Source organism: Oncorhynchus clarkii, chromosome 7 (genome assembly GCF_045791955.1).
Source record: "Oncorhynchus clarkii lewisi isolate Uvic-CL-2024 chromosome 7, UVic_Ocla_1.0, whole genome shotgun sequence".
NCBI lineage: Eukaryota > Metazoa > Chordata > Actinopteri > Salmoniformes > Salmonidae > Oncorhynchus > Oncorhynchus clarkii.
In genome coordinates this window covers 9,635,960-9,655,771 of record NC_092153.1, presented here as the reverse complement: position 1 = coordinate 9,655,771, position 19,812 = coordinate 9,635,960, and the positions used below count along the sequence as shown (strand labels likewise).

Here is a 19,812-nt window from a genome sequence, read left to right as displayed (position 1 = left end):
ACCTGTTGTATTTAGCATTTCACTGTAAGGTCTACCTACACCTGTTGTATTCAGCATTTCACTGTGAGGTCTACTACACCTGTTGTATTCAGCATTTCACTGTGAGGTCTACTACACCTGTTGTATTCAGCATTTCACTGTAAGGTCTACTACACCTGTTGTATTCAGCATTTCACTGTAAGATCTACCTACACCTGTTGTATTCAGCATTTCACTGTGAGGTCTACTACACCTGTTGTATTCAGCATTTCACTGTGAGGTCTACTACACCTGTTGTATTCAGCATTTCACTGTGAGGTCTACTACACCTGTTGTATTCAGCATTTCACTGTGAGGTCTACCTACACCTGTTGTAATCAGCATTTCACTGTAAGGTCTACTACACCTGTTGTATTCAGCATTTCACTGTAAGGTCTACTACACCTGTTGTATTCAGCATTTCACTGTGAGGTCTACTACACCTGTTGTATTCAGCATTTCACTGTAAGGTCTACTACACCTGTTGTATTCAGCATTTCACTGTGAGGTCTACTACACCTGTTGTATTCAGCATTTCACTGTGAGGTCTACCTACACCTGTTGTATTCAGCATTTCACTGTGAGGTCTACTACACCTGTTGTATTCAGCATTTCACTGTGAGGTCTACTACACCTGTTGTATTCAGCATTTCACTGTGAGGTCTACTACACCTGTTGTATTCAGCATTTCACTGTGAGGTCTACTACACCTGTTGTATTCAGCATATCATTGTAAGGTCTACTACACCTGTTGTATTCAGCATTTCACTGTAAGGTCTACTACACCTGTTGTATTCAGCATTTCACTGTGAGGTCTACTACACCTGTTGTATTCAGCATTTCACTGTGAGGTCTACCTACACCTGTTGTATTCAGCATTTCACTGTGAGGTCTACTACACCTGTTGTATTCAGCATTTCACTGTGAGGTCTACTACACCTGTTGTATTCAGCATTTCACTGTAAGGTCTACTACACCTGTTGTATTCAGCATTTCACTGTAAGGTCTGTTGTATTCAGCATTTCACTGTAAGGTCTACTACACCTGTTGTATTCAGCATTTCACTGTAAGGTCTACTACACCTGTTGTATTCAGCATTTCACTGTGAGGTCTACTACACCTGTTGTATTCAGCATTTCACTGTGAGGTCTACTACACCTGTTGTATTCAGCATTTCACTGTGAGGTCTACTACACCTGTTGTATTCAGCATTTCACTGTAAGGTCTACTACACCTGTTGTATTCAGCATTTCACTGTGAGGTCTACTACACCTGTTGTATTCAGCATTTCACTGTGAGGTCTACTACACCTGTTGTATTCAGCATTTCACTGTGAGGTCTACTACACCTGTTGTATTCAGCATTTCACTGTGTGGTCTACCTACACCTGTTGTATTCAGCATTTCACTGTAAGGTCTACTACACCTGTTGTATTCAGCATTTCACTGTGAGGTCTACTACACCTGTTGTATGTGACAAATAACTTTTGATTTGAGTAATGCTGTCGTTAGGAATCCACGTCATACCACTTAGGGCTGTGACTGGCATGGAATATTGGATGATGGTTATTGGTCAGCCAAATGACCACGGTCACCGTAATAACCATTTGGAGAAGGAAAAAGGGGAGACTCGTCTGTCTAGCACCAAGCTTACCAAGGAACAACAACGTTTCATCACTTTGTAGAGTCCATGTTACAGCAGAAACGGACTCAACCGCACGAATGCCCGGCTGGCCACGAATGCCCGGCTGGCTACGAATGCCCGGATGGCCACGAATGCCCGGATGGCCACGAATGCCCGGCTGGCCACGAATGCCCGGCAGGCTACGAATGCCCGGATGGCCACGAATGCCCGGCTGGCTACGAATGCCCGGATGGCCACGAATGCCCGGCTGGCTACGAATGCCCGGCTGGCTACGAATGCCCGGCTGGCCACGAATGCCCGGCTGGCTACGAATGCCCGGCTGGCTACGAATGCCCGGATGGCCACGAATGCCCGGCTGGCTACGAATGCCCGGCTGGCCACGAATGCCCGGCTGGCTACGAATGCCCGGATGGCCACGAATGCCCGGATGGCCACGAATGCCCGGATGGCCACGAATGCCCGGCTGGCTACGAATGCCCGGATGGCCACGAATGCCCGGATGGCCACGAATGCCCGGATGGCCACGAATGCCCGGCTGGCCACGAATGCCCGGCTGGCCACGAATGCCCGGCTGGCTACGAATATCCGGCTGGCCACGAATGCCCGGCTGGCCACGAATGCCCGGCTGGCTACGAATGCCCGGATGGCCACGAATGCCCGGATGGCCACGAATGCCCGGCTGGCCACGAATGCCCGGCTGGCCACGAATGCCCGGCTGGCTACGAATATCCGGCTGGCCACGAATGCCCGGCTGGCCACGAATGCCCGGCTGGCTACGAATGCCCGGATGGCCACGAATGCCCGGACGGCCACGAATGCCCGGATGGCCACGAATGCCCGGCTGGCCACGAATGCCCGGCTGGCCACGAATGCCCGGCTGGCTACGAATATCCGGCTGGCCACGAATGCCCGGCTGGCCACGAATATCCGGCTGGCCACGAATGCCCGGCTGGCCACGAATGCCCGGCTGGCCACGAATGCCCGGCTGGCTACGAATGCCCGGCTGGCCAGGAATGCCCGGCTGGCCACGAATGCCCGGCTGGCCAGGAATGCCCGGCTGGCCACGAATGCCCGGCTGGCCACGAATGCCCGGCTGGCCACGAATGCCCGGCTGGCCACGAATGCCCGGCTGGCCAGGAATGCCCGGCTGGCCACGAATACTGGGCTGGCTGCTCTTGAGTCAGCTTTTCTTTACACACACAAAAATATATACAGTGTTTGTATTTGTATGTATATCATGTAGTGTATATATAGTGGGGCAAAAAAGTATTTAGTCAGCCACCAGTTGTGCTGTTCTCTTATGTTCCACCATAATTTGCAAATAAATTCATTAAAAATCCTACAATGTGATTTTCTGGATTTCTTTTCTCATTTTCTCTGTCATAGTTGAAGTGTACCTATGATAAATTGCAGGCCTCTCTCATCTTTTTAAGTGGGAGAACTTGCACAATTGGTGGCTGACTAAATACTTTTTTTGCCCCACTATATATACACTACATGATTGGATCTAAAGGGCCTGAACCATGAAAAACAGCCCCAGACCATTATTCATCCACCAAACTTTACAGTTGGCATTATGTATTGCGGCAAGTAACATTGTCCTGGCATCAGCCAAACCCAGGTTAATCCGCCAGACTGCCAGATGTGAAGTGTGATTCATCGCTCCAGAGAACACATTTCCACTGCTCCAGAGTCCAATGGCGGCGAGCTTTACACCCCTCCAGCATATTTTACCATTTAGATTCTTCAAAGTAGCCACCCTTTGCACACTCTTGGCATTCTCTCAACCAGCTTCACCTGGAATGCCTTTCCAACCGTCTTGAAGGAGTTCCCACATATGCTGAGCACTTGTTTTTCCTTCACTCTGCGCTCCAACTCATCCCAAACCATCTCAATTGGGTTGAGGTCGGGTGATTGTGGAGGCCGTCTGACGCAGGACCCATACATGAAGAGATCATCCGTACACCTACTCTGCTTCTCACAAACGCACAGCGGTTGGAACCAAACATCTCAAATTTGTACTCATCAGACCAAAGGACAGATTTCCATCGGTCTAATATCCATTGCTCATGTTTTTTGGACCAGGCAAGTCTCTTCTTATTGGTGTCCTTCAGTAGTGGTTTCTTAGCAGCAAATCAACCATCGACCGTAAATAAAAGGCAGAAGACTGTCTGGGAAGTTTTCTCTGTGATACACAATCTTATTTCCTGTCTGTATGAATGTTGTCCAACCAACTGAAACTCCTCTCTCCTATAGGGACACACTAAGATCAATGCTTTTAATTGGTCTAAACTCTCTCCTACAGGGACACACTAAGATCAATGCTTTTAACTGGTCTAAAGTCCGCAAGCTCAGCTTCAAGAGGAAACGTTTTCTCATCAAACTCAGACCAGACCTCAATGTAAGTCCTTATACCATGGCTTGGCAAAATACTACATTCTGATTGGTTGAAAGGGTGTTGATTTATTTCTCAGTAAATTCACAGCACTATTCGATGGTTAGTTCCAACACAGTGTTTTATCAGTGGTGTAGATGAACACAGCCCTTGTTTCTCCTGTTCTAACCAATGCTAAGCTATGTATTGACGATGTCTGTGCTGTGCCCGCCTGCAGCAGAGTGCATACCAGGACACTCTGGAGTTTGTGATGGCCAGTAGAGACTGCTGTAAGATCTTCTGGAAAATATGTGTGGAGTACCACGCCTTCTTCAGACTGTTTGAGGAACCCAAACCCAAAGCCAAAGCTGTTTTCTTCACCAGAGGGTCCTCCTTCAGGTTTAGGTAGGCTGGCTGGGTGGGTGGAGCTTGTAGAGGTTTGGGTAGGCTGGCTGGGTGGGTGGGTGGAGCTTGTAGAGGTTTAGGTAGGCTGGCTGGCTGGGTGGGTGGAGCTTGTAGAGGTTTAGGTAGGCTGGCTGGGTGGGTGGGTGGAGCTTGTAGAGGTTTAGGTAGGCTGGCTGGGTGGGTGGGTGGAGCTTGTAGAGATTTAGGTAGGCTGACTGGGTGGAGCTTGTAGAGGTTTAGGTAGGCTGGCTGGCTGGCTGGGTGGAGCTTGTAGAGGTTTAGGTAGGCTGACTGGGTGGGTGGGTGGAGCTTGTAGAGGTTTAGGTAGGCTGGCTGGGTGGGTGGGTGGAGCTTGTAGAGGTTTAGGTAGGCTGGCTGGGTGGGTGGGTGGAGCTTGTAGAGGTTTAGGTAGGCTGGCTGGGTGGGTGGGTGGAGCTTGTAGAGGTTTAGGTAGGCTGGCTGGGTGGGTGGGTGGCGCTTGTAGAGGTTTAGGTAGGCTGGCTGGGTGGGTGGGTGGGTGGAGCTTGTAGAGGTTTAGGTAGGCTGGCTGGGTGGGTGGAGCTTGTAGAGGTTTAGGTAGGCTGGCTGGCTGGGTGGGTGGAGCTTGTAGAGGTTTAGGTAGGCTGGCTGGGTGGGTGGGTGGCGCTTGTAGAGGTTTAGGTAGGCTGGCTGGGTGGGTGGGTGGAGCTTGTAGAGGTTTAGGTAGGCTGGCTGGGTGGAGCTTGTAGAGGTTTAGGTAGGCTAGCTGGGTGGAGCTTGTAGAGATTTAGGTAGGCTGACTGGGTGGAGCTTGTTGAGGTTTAGGTAGGCTGGCTGGCTGGGTGGAGCTTGTAGAGGTTTGGGTAGGCTGGCTGGGTGGAGCTTGTAGAGGTTTAGGTAGGCTGACTGGGTGGGTGGGTGGAGCTTGTAGAGGTTTAGGTAGGCTGGCTGGGTGGGTGGGTGGAGCTTGTAGAGGTTTAGGTAGGCTGGCTGGGTGGGTGGGTGGAGCTTGTAGAGGTTTAGGTAGGCTGGCTGGGTGGGTGGGTGGAGCTTGTAGAGGTTTAGGTAGGCTGGCTGGGTGGGTGGGTGGGTGGAGCTTGTAGAGGTTTAGGTAGGCTGGCTGGGTGGGTGGAGCTTGTAGAGGTTTAGGTAGGCTGGCTGGCTGGGTGGGTGGAGCTTGTAGAGGTTTAGGTAGGCTGGCTGGGTGGGTGGGTGGCGCTTGTAGAGGTTTAGGTAGGCTGGCTGGGTGGGTGGGTGGAGCTTGTAGAGGTTTAGGTAGGCTGGCTGGGTGGAGCTTGTAGAGGTTTAGGTAGGCTAGCTGGGTGGAGCTTGTAGAGATTTAGGTAGGCTGACTGGGTGGAGCTTGTTGAGGTTTAGGTAGGCTGGCTGGCTGGGTGGAGCTTGTAGAGGTTTGGGTAGGCTGGCTGGGTGGAGCTTGTAAAGGTTTTAGGTAGGCTGGCTGTGTGGCTGGGTTTAGCTTGTAGAGGAGGGGCCTGAGTGGACACTGCATGATAAATGTATATTAACCAGCAACAACAACACAGATTGATACTGGACTCAACAATGTAACCTTTCCTATTGTATCAGGGTCTTTCACTGACAGTCCTTTTACAGGGACTGTGCTGCTTCATCAGACCTCTGTGTTTCAACATACTACCATGTTCTGTCTCTTTATATCTGCAGCGGTCGGACACAGAAGCAGGTTTTCGATTACGTCAAGGACTCAGAGTTCCAAAAGGTCCCTTTTGAAAGGTGAGACTTCACCTGGTCTGGATGTCAGCCTCTCTTCCCCTGAGGCGTGTTTGTGGCTCCAGGTTCCCATGTCAATGTCCCTTTACCTCAACAGTTGATAGACTAAGCCTCGCCTGTCTACTCTCCCCACCAGGAAACACAGTAAGAAGGTGTCCGGCAGCAGCCTGACACCCCAGGATAGAAAGACATCCACAGTGCCACAAGAGGTCAGTATATCACGGTGACCTTACTCTCTTTGATTCATAGGAGAAGGTTTAGAGTTAGTGTGTGTTCTGGTCTTTATTTCACAGAGTATCCCTTTAACTTCTCTCTCTCTCCCTCCTCTCCAGAGTGCCTCAGTGAACCAGACAGACTCTCCTCTCAGGTTGACCCTCCAGGCCCCGGTGGACGACCCTACAGTGACCAACGGCCACCAGGCTGGACCAGGGGGACCAGAGGCCCAGGCCCTACCCTCCACCACGGGACACCCAGAGCAGCAGATCTCAGGTCCAGTCCGGCAGGCAGCTGAAGGCAGCAGCTCTTCTATCTCCTACATCCACTGTTCTGGTATAGATAGAGAACGAGGCCAGAGGCAAACGCTCACACACACATGTCAATGATGAGGATGAACCCCTGGGGGTTACTGTTAGCCCCTCCCCAAGGGTTAGCTCCCTGCCACTGTTAGAGCCTCCCTCAGGGTTAGCACCCTGCACTGTTAGCCCCTCCCCCAGGGTTAGCGCCCTGTACTGTTAGAGCCTCCCTCAGGGTTAGCTCCCTGCCACTGTTAGAGCCTCCCTCAGGGTTAGCACCCTGCACTGTTAGCCCCTCCCCCAGGGTTAGCGCCCTGCCACTGTTAGCGCCTCCCCCAGGGTTAGCTCCCTGCCACTGTTAGCGCCTCCCCTAGGGTTAACTCCCTGCCACTGTTAGCCCCTCCCCCAGGGTTAGCTCCCTGCCACTGTTAGCGCCTCCCCCAGGGTTAGCTCCCTGCCACAGTTAGAGCCTCCCTCAGGGTTAGCACCCTGCACTGTTAGCCCCTCCCCTAGGGTTAGCACCCTGTACTGTTAGCCCCTCCCTCAGGGTTAGCGCCCTGCACTGTTAGCCCCTCCCCCAGGGTTAGCGCCCTGCCACTGTTAGCGCCTCCCCCAGGGTTAGCTCTCTGCCACTGTTAGCGCCTCCCCTAGGGTTAGCTCTCTGCCACGGTTAGCGCCTCCCTCAGGGTTAGCTCCCTGCCACGGTTAGCGCCTCCCTCAGGGTTAGCTCCCTGCCACGGTTAGCGCCTCCCTCAGGGTTAGCTCCCTGCCACTGTTAGCGCCTCCCCTAGGGTTAGCTCTCTGCCACTGTTAGCGCCTCCCCCAGGGTTAGCTCCCTGCCACTGTTAGCGCCTCCCCCAGGGTTAGCTCCCTGCCACAGTTAGAGCCTCCCTCAGGGTTAGCACCCTGCACTGTTAGCCCCTCCCCTAGGGTTAGCACCCTGCACTGTTAGCCCCTCCCCTAGGGTTAGCACCCTGTACTGTTAGCCCCTCCCTCAGGGTTAGCGCCCTGCACTGTTAGCCCCTCCCCCAGGGTTAGCGCCCTGCCACTGTTAGCGCCTCCCCCAGGGTTAGCTCCCTGCCACTGTTAGCGCCTCCCTCAGGGTTAGCTCCCTGCCACGGTTAGCGCCTCCCCTAGGGTTAGCTCCCTGCCACTGTTAGCGCCTCCCCTAGGGTTAGCTCTCTGCCACTGTTAGCGCCTCCCCTAGGGTTAGCTCTCTGCCACGGTTAGCGCCTCCCTCAGGGTTAGCTCCCTGCCACGGTTAGCGCCTCCCTCAGGGTTAGCTCCCTGCCACGGTTAGCGCCTCCCTCAGGGTTAGCTCCCTGCCACTGTTAGCGCCTCCCCTAGGGTTAGCTCTCTGCCACTGTTAGCGCCTCCCCCAGGGTTAGCTCCCTGCCACAGTTAGCGCCTCCCTCAGGGTTAGCTCCCTGCCACGGTTAGCGCCTCCCTCAGGGTTAGCTCCCTGCCACGGTTAGCACCTCCCCCAGGGTTAGCTCCTTGCCACTGTTAGCGCCTCCCCCAGGGTTAGCTCCCTGCCACTGTTAGCACCTCCCTCGGGGTTAGCTCCCTGCCACGGTTAGCACCTCCCTCGGGGTTAGCTCCCTGCCACGGTTAGCGCCTCCCTCAGGGTTAGCTCCCTGCCACGGTTAGCACCTCCCTCGTGGTTAGAGGCGTATAAATCGTTACTTTAACTGGAGGCCAATCAGCCTTCTAAATCTAGAGTACAATTTATATATTTTAATTCTGTACAGCACTTTTACTATCGTGGGGGGGCTTATTTTTTATACACACTTTAGACTTGTAGTTTGTGACAGTATACTTTGGGTTGGGTTAGGCCCATGAGGGTTAGGGTTAGGGTTAGGCCCATGAGGGTTAGGGTTAGGGTTAGGGTTAGGCCCATGAGGGTTAGGGTTAGGCCCATGAGGGTTAGGGTTAGGCCCATGAGGGTTAGGGTTAGGGTTAGGCCCATGAGGGTTAGGGTTAGGCCCATGAGGGTTAGGGTTAGGCCCATGAGGGTTAGGGTTAGGGTTAGGCCCATGAGGGTTAGGGTTAGGGTTAGGCCCATGAGGGTTAGGGTTAGGGTTAGGCCCATGAGGGTTAGGGTTAGGCCCATGAGGGTTAGGGTTAGGCCCATGAGGGTTAGGGTTAGGCCCATGAGGGTTAGGGTTAGGGTTAGGCCCATGAGGGTTAGGGTTAGGCCCATGAGGGTTAGGGTTAGGCCCATGAGGGTTAGGGTTAGGCCCATGAGGGTTAGGGTTAGGGTTAGGCCCATGAGGGTTAGGGTTAGGGTTAGGCCCATGAGGGTTAGGGTTAGGGTTAGGCCCATGAGGGTTAGGGTTAGGCCCATGAGGGTTAGGGTTAGGGTTAGGCCCATGAGGGTTAGGGTTAGGGTTAGGCCCATGAGGGTTAGGGTTAGGCCCATGAGGGTTAGGGTTAGGGTTAGGCCCATGAGGGTTAGGGTTAGGCCCATGAGGGTTAGGGTTAGGCCCATGAGGGTTAGGGTTAGGGTTAGGCCCATGAGGGCGGCAGGTAGCCTAGTGGATAGAGCGTTGCACTAGTAACCGAAAGGTTGCAAGATCAAATCCCCGAGCTGACAAGGTAAAAATCTGTCGTTCTGCCCCTGAACAAGGCAGTTAACCCACCGTTCCCAGGCCATCATTGTAAATAAGAATTTGTTCTTAACTGACTTGCCTAGTTAAATAAATATCTAAATGTAGCTCAGTACACTTAGTTGGTGAAATACTAATCAGTAGTTTGTGGATTAGTCAGGATCAATACACGTTGAGAATGTTAGGAGCTGTAAGGTTATTTTATCAGCCGTGTTTGATGTTCCTTCTTCCCTCCCCGAACACCGACCCAGCCCAATCCCTCCCCCCTGTATCAGCAGTCATCCAAATCATCAGTCTGTCTGACCCCCCTCCCCCTTCCTCTTTGCTGTCTGCTTGGCTTGACTCCTGGCATGTAAACAAGATAGACATCTCATTGTTGTTCCTTTCGGCCCTGATCCTGATTTCTGTTCTTTTGCAAATCCAACATGGCCGCCGCTTCATCCTCATCATTGTCATTTGTTTGATTACATTCTCTGACAACACATTATATTTATAATTAAAAACATGACAAATAAATCAGACTATGTTCAAAGCTTCTATGCCGTTGAATGCTGTTTTTCTGCCAGCACTGTTGTGCTTCTCTCCAGGCTGTTTCCTCTGTCTCTCTATCTACTGTGTTCCACTGTTGTGCTTCTCTCCAGGATGTTTCCTCTGTCTCTCTGCTGTGTTCCACTGTTGTGCTTCTCTCCAGGCTGTTTCCTCTGTCTCTCTGCTGTGTTCCACTGTTGTGCTTCTCTCCAGGCTGTTTCCTCTGTCTCTCTGCTGTGTTCCACTGTTGTGCTTCTCTCCAGGCTGTTTCCTCTGTCTCTCTACTGTGTTCCACTGTTGTGCTTCTCTCCAGGCTGTTTCCTCCGTCTCTCTGCTGTGTTCCACTGTTGTGCTTCTCTCCTGGCTGGACACTTTACATTCAACTGGACACTTGACATTACTTTACATTCAACTGGACACTTTACATTCAACTGGACACTTTTACATGACATTACATTCAACAGGACCCTTTACAGCTCTGATCTCTCTGACTCGTTCCTGTCCCCTCCTCTCTTCCAGGTGTGATCTCAGGCAGCTCTGATCTCTCTGACTCGTTCCTGTCCCCTCCTCTCTTCCAGGTGTGATCTCAGGCAGCTCTGACTCGTTCTTGTCCCCTCCTCTCTTCCAGGTGTGATCTCAGGCAGCCCTCCAGTGGTGGTGAACGGGCAGAAAGCCTTTCCCTTCGGCCCGGGTCAGAGCTCCAACGGGCACCAGCCCTCGCCCATCAACGCCCATTCCTCCCCCCTCTCATCCCCCCTGTTCACTGACGCTGGCTACGTCCGCACGGATGACGAGGACGAGGTTCGGAGGAAGGTTTGTCTTTCAGGGAGGGAGGGTGGGAGAGAGTGAAGGAGAGATTGGAGGAGGGGGGAGGACATGTCCCCATACTCTTGAGAGAGCGATCCAGCCCAGAGGACGGTACTGTTCTACTTTGTTAGACCTGTGGTATCCCACTTTACCAGGCTAGGGAGAGTCTGTAAGGAACTGTGTTATCCCACTTTACCAGGCTAGGGAGAGTCTGTAAGGAACTGTGTTATCCCACTTTACCAGGCTAGGGAGAGTCTGTAAGGAGCTGTGTTATCCCACTTTACCAGGCTAGGGAGAGTCTGTAAGGAGCTGTGTTATCCCACTTTCCCAGGCTAGGGAGAGTCTGTAAGAAACTGTGTTATCCCACTTTACCAGGCTAGGGAGAGTCTGTAAGGAACTGTGTTATCCCACTTTACCAGGCTAGGGAGAGTCTGTAAGGAGCTGTGTTATCCCACTTTACCAGGCTAGGGAGAGTCTGTAAGGAACTGTGTTATCCCACTTTACCAGGCTAGGGAGAGTCTGTAAGGAGCTGTGTTATCCCACTTTACCAGGCTAGGGAGAGTCTGTAAGGAACTGTGTTATCCCACTTTACCAGGCTAGGGAGAGTCTGTAAGGAACTGTGTTATCCCACTTTACCAGGCTAGTGAGAGTCTGTAAGGAACTGTGTTATCCCACTTTACCAGGCTAGTGAGAGTCTGTAAGGAACTGTGTTATCCCACTTTACCAGGCTAGGGAGAGTCTGTAAGGAACTGTGTTATCCCACTTTACCAGGCTAGTGAGAGTCTGTAAGGAACCGTGTTATCCCACTTTACCAGGCTAGTGACAGTCTGTAAGGAACTGTGTTATCCCACTTTACCAGGCTAGGGAGAGTCTGTAAGAAACTGTGTTATCCCACTTTACCAGGCTAGGGAGAGTCTGTAAGGAACTGTGTTATCCCACTTTACCAGGCTAGTGAGAGTCTGTAAGGAACTGTGTTATCCCACTTTACCAGGCTAGATCTCATCAAGATCTGTTGCCTACATCTAATAGTTCTACTCATCACTTATTATTATTATTACAAATGGAAGATTACCACTTCTCACAATGGTGCTCATGTCGTAAAGTTAGATCAAAGCTGACTCGATGTCTGTCCAGATCACATTTCGCCAGACAAAGACTTATGATGAGTTAGGATGTTACATAACTGAGCCGAACATAATAGCATATTATAGTAGGCCTGTAACGTCGCCGTTACACCAAAACCTCCTCATTTCTATTGAGATTTGAGGATGGTTAGCTGAAGCAGGATATATGCTTCGACTGAAACAAAACACAAGAAAGACTAATAGTTTAACGCCATTTGCTCTAATCCGCCTAACTTGGTGTTTGAGGGTATTCATGTTGTGTTGGACATTTTCTCCCTCTTTCTTCCAGAAGTGTCCGACTGACAAGGCCTACTTCATCGCCAAGGAGCTTCTCACCACAGAGAGAACCTTTCAGAAGGACCTGGCAGTTATAACCGTGGTAAGATGAATTATAACTCTGGGAGAACTAGTTATAACTGTGGTAAGATGAATTATAACTCTGGGAGAACTAGTTATAACCATGGTAAGACTAGTTATAACTGTGGTAAGATGAATTATAACTGAAAGAACTAGTTATAACCATGGTAAGACTAGTTATAACCATGGTAAGATGAATTATAACTCTGGGAGAACTAGTTATAACCATGGTAAGACTAGTTATAACCATCGTAAGATTAATTATAACTCTGGGAGAACTAGTTATAACCATGGTAAGACTAGTTATAACTGTGGTAAGATTAATTATAACTCTGAGAGAACTAGTTATAACTGTGGTAAGATTAATTATAACTCTGGGAGAACTAGTTATAACCGTGCTAAGATGAATTATAACTCTGGGAGAACTAGTTATAACCGTGGTAAGATTAATTATAACTCTGGGAGAACTAGTTATAACCATGGTAAGACTAGTTATAACCATGGTAAGACTAGTTATAACCATGGTAAGACTTGTTATAACCGTAGTAAGACTAGTTATAACCGTGGTAAGATGAATTATAACTCTGGGAGAACTAGTTATAACCATGGTAAGACTAGTTATAACCGTGGTAAGATGAATTATAACTCTGGGAGAACTAGTTATAACCGTGGTAAGACTAGTTATAACCATGGTAAGACTAGTTATAACTGTGGTAAGATTAATTATAACTCTGGGAGAACTAGTTATAACCATGGTAAGATTAATTATAACTCTGGGAGAGCTAGTTATAACCATGGTAAGACTAGTTATAACCATGGTAAGATTAATTATAACTCTGGGAGAACTAGTTATAACTGTGGTAAGATTAATTATAACTCTGAGAGAACTAGTTATAACTGTGGTAAGATTAATTATAACTCTGGGAGAACTAGTTATAACCGTGCTAAGATGAATTATAACTCTGGGAGAACTAGTTATAACCGTGGTAAGATTAATTATAACTCTGGGAGAACTAGTTATAACCATGGTAAGACTAGTTATAACCATGGTAAGACTAGTTATAACCATGGTAAGACTTGTTATAACCGTAGTAAGACTAGTTATAACCGTGGTAAGATTAATTATAACTCTGGGAGAACTAGTTATAACCATGGTAAGACTAGTTATAACCGTGGTAAGATGAATTATAACTCTGGGAGAACTAGTTATAACCGTGGTAAGATGAATTATAACTCTGGGAGAACTAGTTATAACCATGGTAAGACTAGTTATAACCATGGTAAGACTAGTTATAACCATGGTAAGATGAAGTATAACTCTGGGAGAACTAGTTATAACCATGGTAAGACTAGTTATAACTGTGGTAAGATGAATTATAACTCTGGGAGAACTAGTTATAACCGTGGTAAGATGAATTATAACTCTGGGAGAACTAGTTATAACCATGGTAAGACTAGTTATAACCATGGTAAGACTAGTTATAACCATGGTAAGATGAATTATAACTCTGGGAGAACTAGTTATAACCATGGTAAGACTAGTTATAACTGTGGTAAGATGAATTATAACTCTGGGAGAACTAGTTATAACCATAGTAAGACTAGTTATAACCATGGTAAGACTAGTTATAACCGTGGTAAGATGAATTATAACACTGGGAAAACTAGTTATAACCATGGTAAGACTAGTTATAACCGCGGTAAGAGTAGTTATAAACGTGGCACGGCTAGTTGTAACCGTGATACGACTAGTTATAACCGTGGCACGGCTAGTTATAACCGTGGCACGGCTAGTTGTAACCGTGGCACGGCTAGTTGTAACCGTGATACGACTAGTTATAACCGTGATACGACTAGTTATAACCGTGGCACGACTAGTTATAACCGTGGCACGACTAGTTATAACCGTGGCACGACTAGTTATAACCGTGGCACGACTAGTTATAACCGTGGCACGACTAGTTATAACCGTGGCACGACTAGTTATAACCGTGGCACGACTAGTTATAACCGTGACACGACTAGTTATAACCGTGACACGACTAGCTATAACCCCGGTAAGACTAGCAATAACCGTGGTAAGACTATAAGACTAGTTATATCCATGGTAAGACTAGCAATACGTGGTAAGACTAGTAATAACTGTGTAAGACTAGGAGTAACCATGGTAGAAATGAGTGGTAAGACTAGTAGTAACCGTGGTAAGACTAGTAGTAACCGTGGTAAGACTAGTAGTAACCGCGATAAGACTAGTAGTAACCGCGATAAGACTAGTAGTAACCGCGGTAAGACTAGTAGTAACCGCGGTAAGACTAGTAGTAACTGTGGTAAGACTAGTATTAACCGTGGTAAGACTAGTAGTGACCGTGGTAAGACTAGGTGTAACCGTGGTAAGACTAGTAGTAACCATGGTAAGACTAGTAGTAACCATGGTAAGACTAGTAGTAATAAGTGGTAAGACTAGTAGTAACCATGGTAAAACTAGTAATAACTGTCGTTAGACTAGTAATAACAATGATAGACTAGTGATAACAATGGTTAGACTGGTAATAACAATGATAGACTAGTGATAACAATGGTTAGACTGGTAATAACAATGATAGGCTAGTGATAACAATGGTTAGACTGGTAATAACAATGATAGGCTAGTGATAACAATGGTTAGACTGGTAATAACAATGATAGACTAGTGATAACAATGGTTAGACTAGTAATAATGGTTAGCCTAGTAATAAATCAAATCAAATGTATTTATATAGCCCTTCGTACATCAGCTGATATCTCAAAGTGCTGTACAGAAACCCAGCCTAAAACCCCAAACAGCAAGCAATGCAGGTGTAGAAGCACGGTGGCTAGGAAAAACTCCCTAGAAAGGTCAAAACCTAGGAAGAAAACTAGAGAGGAACCAGGCTATGTGGGGTGGCCAGTCCTCTTCTGGCTGTGCTGGGTGGAGATTATAACAGAACATGGCCAAGATGTTCAAATGTTCATAAGTGACCAGCATGGTCCAATAATAATAAGGCAGAACAGTTGAAACTGGAGCAGCAGCACGGCCAGGTGGACTGGGGACAGCAAGGAGTCATCATGTCAGGTAGTCCTGAGGCATGGTCCAAGGGCTCAGGTCCTCCGAGAGAGAGAAAGAAAGAGAGAAAGAGAGAATTAGAAAGAGCACACTTAAATTCACACAGGACACCGAATAGGACAGGAGAAGTACTCCAGATATAACAAACTGACCCTAGCCACCCGACACATAAACTACTGCAGCATAAATACTGGAGGCTAACAATGATAGACTAGTAATAACAATGTTTAGACTAGTAATAACAATGATAGCCTAGTGATAACAATGGTTAGACTAGTAATAACAATGGTTAGAGTAGTAATAACAATGGTTAGACTAGTAATAATGGTTAGACTAGTAATAACAATGATAGCCTAGTGATAACAATGGTTAGACTAGTAATAATGGTTAGCCTAGTAATGACAATGATAGACTAGTAATAACAAAGGTTAGACTAGTAATAATGGTTAGACTAGTGATAACAATGGTTAGACTAGTGATAACAATGGTTAGACTAGTGATAACAATGGTTAGACTAGTGATAACAATGGTTAGACTAGTAATAACAGAGAGAGAGAGGATAAAAGAGAGGGAGGAAGAGAAAGAGAGTGAAGAACAGGATGGTTTATGCCAACAGCCAGTGGCAGATCATCTGTTGGTTAGACCCCCCCAGCTACACTACCTATACAGCTGGTTAAAAAAAACCCAGCTACACTACCTATACAGCTGGTTAAACCCCCCCGCAGCTACACTACCTATACAGCTGGTTAAACCCCCCCGCAGCTACACTACCTATACAGCTGGTTAAAACCCCCTGCAGCTACACTAGCTATACAGCTGGTTAGACCCCGCAGCTACACTACCTATACAGCTGGTTAAAACCCCCCGCAGCTACACTACCTATACAGCTGGTTAGACCCCCCCAGCTACACTACCTATACAGCTGGTGTCCTGTAGACCCCCTCCCCAGCTACACTACCTATACAGCTGGTTAGACCCCCCCCCAGCTACACTACCTATACAGCTGGTTAGACCCCCCAGCTACACTACCTATACAGCTGGTTAGACCCCCCCAGCTACACTACCCATTCAGCTGGTTAGACCCCCCAGCTACACTACCTACACAGCTGGTGTCCTGTAGACCCCCAAGCTACACTACCTATACAGCTGGTTAGACCCCCCCCAGCTACACTACCTATACAGCTGGTGTCTTGTAGACCCCCCCAGCTACACTACATATACAGCTGGTTAGACCCCCCAGCTACACTACCTATACAGCTGGTTAGACCCCCCAGCTACACGACCTATACAGCTGATTAGACCTCCCCAGCTACACTACCTATACAGCTGGTTAGACCCCCCCAGCTACACTACCTATACAGCTGGTGTCCTGTAGACCCCCCACCTACACTACTTATACAGCTGGTTAGACCCCCCCCAGCTACACTACCTATACAGCTGGTGCCCTGTAGACCCCCCCCAGCTACACTACCTATACAGCTGGTGCCCTGTAGACCCCCCCCCCCCCCCCAGCTACACTACCTATACAGCTGGTTTTCTCAGTGGTTCCAGGCTGTGTTGTGTCCCAGTGGTTCCAGGCTGTGCTGGGTAAAGAGGTAGTCTAACAGCTGTGTTGTGTCCCAGTGGTTCCAGGCTGTGTTGTCTCAGTGGTTCCAGGCTGTGCTGGGTAAAGAGGTAGTCTAACAGCTGTGTTGTGTCTCAGTGGTTCCAGACTGTGCTGGGTAAAGAGGTAGTCTAACAGCTGTGTTGTGTCTCAGTGGTTCCAGGCTGTGTTGTGTCTCAGTGGTTCCAGGCTGTGCTGGGTAAATAGGTAGTCTAACAGCTGTGTTGTCCCAGTGGTTCCAGGCTGTGCTGGGTAAAGAGGTAGTCTAACAGCTGTGTTGTCTCAGTGGTTCCAGGCTGTGCTGGGTAAAGAGGTAGTCTAACAGCTGTGTTGTCTCAGTGGTTCCAGACTGTGCTGGGTAAAGAGGTAGTCTAACAGCTGTGTTGTGTCTCAGTGGTTCCAGGCTGTGTTGTCTCAGTGGTTCCAGACTGTGCTGGGTAAAGAGGTAGTCTAACAGCTGTGTTGTCTCAGTGGTTCCAGACTGTGCTGTCTCAGTGGTTCCAGGCTGTGTTGTGTCTCAGTGGTTCCAGACTCTGCTGGGTAAAGAGGTAGTCTAACAGCTGTGTTGTCTCAGTGGTTCCAGACTGTGCTGTCTCAGTGGTTCCAGGCTGTGTTGTGTCTCAGTGGTTCCAGACTCTGCTGGGTAAAGAGGTAGTCTAACAGCTGTGTTGTCTCAGTGGTTCCAGGCTGTGTTGTGTCTCAGTGGTTCCAGGCTGTGCTGGGTAAAGAGGTAGTCTAACAGCTGTGTTGTCTCAGTGGTTCCAGGCTGTGTTATGTCTCAGTGGTTCCAGGCTGTGTTGTGTCCCAGTGGTTCCAGGCTGTGCTGGGTAAAGAGGTAGTCTAACAGCTGTGTTGTCTCAGTGGTTCCAGACTGTGCTGGGTAAAGAGGTAGTCTAACAGCTGTGTTGTCTCAGTGGTTCCAGGCTGTGTTGTGTCCCAGTGGTTCCAGGCTGTGTTGTGTCCCAGTGGTTCCAGGCTGTGTTGTGTCCCAGTGGTTCCAGGCTGTGTTGTGTCTCAGTGGTTCCAGGCTGTGCTGGGTAAAGAGGTAGTCTAACAGCTGTGTTGTGTCTCAGTGGTTCCAGACTGTGTTGGGTAAAACGGTAGTCTAACAGCTGTGTTGTCTCAGTGGTTCCAGGCTGTGTTGTGTCCCAGTGGTTCCAGGCTGTGTTGTGTCCCAGTGGTTCCAGGCTGTGCTGGGTAAAGAGGTAGTCTAACAGCTGTGTTGTGTCCCAGTGGTTCCAGGCTGTGTTGTGTCCCAGTGGTTCCAGGCTGTGTTGTGTCTCAGTGGTTCCAGACTGTGCTGGGTAAAGAGGTAGTCTAACAGCTGTGTTGTGTCCCGGTGGTTCCAGGCTGTGTTGTGTCAGTGGTTCCAGGCTGTGCTGGGTAAAGAGGTAGTCTAACAGCTGTGTTGTGTCCCAGTGGTTCCAGGCTGTGCTGGGTAAAGAGGTAGTCTAACAGCTGTGTTGTGTCCCAGTTGTTCCAGGCTGTGTTGTGTCTCAGTGGTTCCAGGCTGTGCTGGGTAAAGAGGTAGTCTAACAGCTGTGTTGTGTCCCAGTGGTTCCAGGCTGTGTTGTGTCCCAGTGGTTCCAGACTGTGCTGGGTAAAGAGGTAGTCTAACAGCGGTGTTGTCTCAGTGGTTCCAGGCTGTGTTGTGTCCCAGTGGTTCCAGGCTGTGCTGGGTAAGGAGGTAGTCTAACAGCTGTGTTGTCTCAGTGGTTCCAGGCTGTGTTATGTCTCAGTGGTTCCAGGCTGTGTTGTGTCCCAGTGGTTCCAGGCTGTGCTGGGTAAAGAGATAGTCTAACAGCTGTGTTGTCTCAGTGGTTCCAGACTGTGCTGGGTAAAGAGGTGGTCTAACAGCTGTGTTGTCTCAGTGGTTCCAGGCTGTGTTGTGTCCCAGTGGTTCCAGGCTGTGTTGTGTCCCAGTGGTTCCAGGCTGTGTTGTGTCCCAGTGGTTCCAGGCTGTGTTGTGTCTCAGTGGTTCCAGGCTGTGCTGGGTAAAGAGGTAGTCTAACAGCTGTGTTGTGTCTCAGTGGTTCCAGACTGTGTTGGGTAAAACGGTAGTCTAACAGCTGTGTTGTCTCAGTGGTTCCAGGCTGTGTTGTGTCCCAGTGGTTCCAGGCTGTGTTGTGTCCCAGTGGTTCCAGGCTGTGCTGGGTAAAGAGGTAGTCTAACAGCTGTGTTGTGTCCCAGTGGTTCCAGGCTGTGTTGTGTCCCAGTGGTTCCAGGCTGTGTTGTGTCCCAGTGGTTCCAGGCTGTGTTGTCTCAGTGGTTCCAGACTGTGCTGGGTAAAGAGGTAGTCTAACAGCTGTGTTGTGTCCCGGTGGTTCCAGGCTGTGTTGTGTCAGTGGTTCCAGGCTGTGCTGGGTAAAGAGGTAGTCTAACAGCTGTGTTGTGTCCCAGTGGTTCCAGGCTGTGCTGGGTAAAGAGGTAGTCTAACAGCTGTGTTGTGTCCCAGTGGTTCCAGGCTGTGCTGGGTAAAGAGGTAGTCTAACAGCGGTGTTGTCCCAGTGTTTCCAGGCTGTGTTGTGTCCCAGTGGTTCCAGGCTGTGTTGTGTCCCAGTGGTTCCAGGCTGTGCTGGTTAAAGAGGTAGTCTAACAGCTGTGTTGTCTCAGTGGTTCCAGGCTGTGTTGTGTCTCAGTGGTTCCAGGCTGTGCTGGGTAAAGAGGTAGTCTAACAGCTGTGTTGTCTCAGTGGTTCCAGGCTGTGTTGTGTCTCAGTGGTTCCAGGCTGTGCTGGGTAAAGAGGTAGTCTAACAGCTGTGTTGTCTCAGTGGTTCCAGGCTGTGCTGGGTAAAGAGGAAGTCTAACAGCTGTGTTGTGTCTCAGTGGTTCCAGGCTGTGCTGGGTAAAGAGGTAGTCTAACAGCTGTGTTGTGTCTCAGTGGTTCCAGGCTGTGTTGTGTCTCAGTGGTTCCAGGCTGTGCTGGGTAAAGAGGTAGTCTAACAGCTGTGTTGTCTCAGTGGTTCCAGACTGTGCTGTCTCAGTGGTTCCAGGCTGTGTTGTGTCCCAGTGGTTCCAGGC

General features: G+C 49.3%; 1 protein-coding gene across 2 annotated transcripts in view; it reads left to right on the top strand.

The window, feature by feature from the left end:
• Positions 1-3,722: 3,722 nt before the first annotated feature.
• Positions 3,723-19,812, top strand: part of LOC139412842 (FERM, ARHGEF and pleckstrin domain-containing protein 1-like) — a 34,216-nt gene continuing 18,126 nt past the window's right edge. The window contains exons 1-7 of one of the 2 annotated variants that reach the window (XM_071159583.1): positions 3,723-4,063; positions 4,275-4,441; positions 6,104-6,172; positions 6,306-6,378; positions 6,502-6,718; positions 10,447-10,631; positions 12,039-12,128. In XM_071159583.1, the coding sequence (XP_071015684.1) occupies positions 3,878-4,063; positions 4,275-4,441; positions 6,104-6,172; positions 6,306-6,378; positions 6,502-6,718; positions 10,447-10,631; positions 12,039-12,128 (987 nt within the window). In that variant the 5' untranslated portion in view covers positions 3,723-3,877. The remainder of the gene's footprint in view (positions 4,064-4,274; positions 4,442-6,103; positions 6,173-6,305; positions 6,379-6,501; positions 6,719-10,446; positions 10,632-12,038; positions 12,129-19,812) is intronic. The other variant, XM_071159584.1, reaches the window with a different exon arrangement.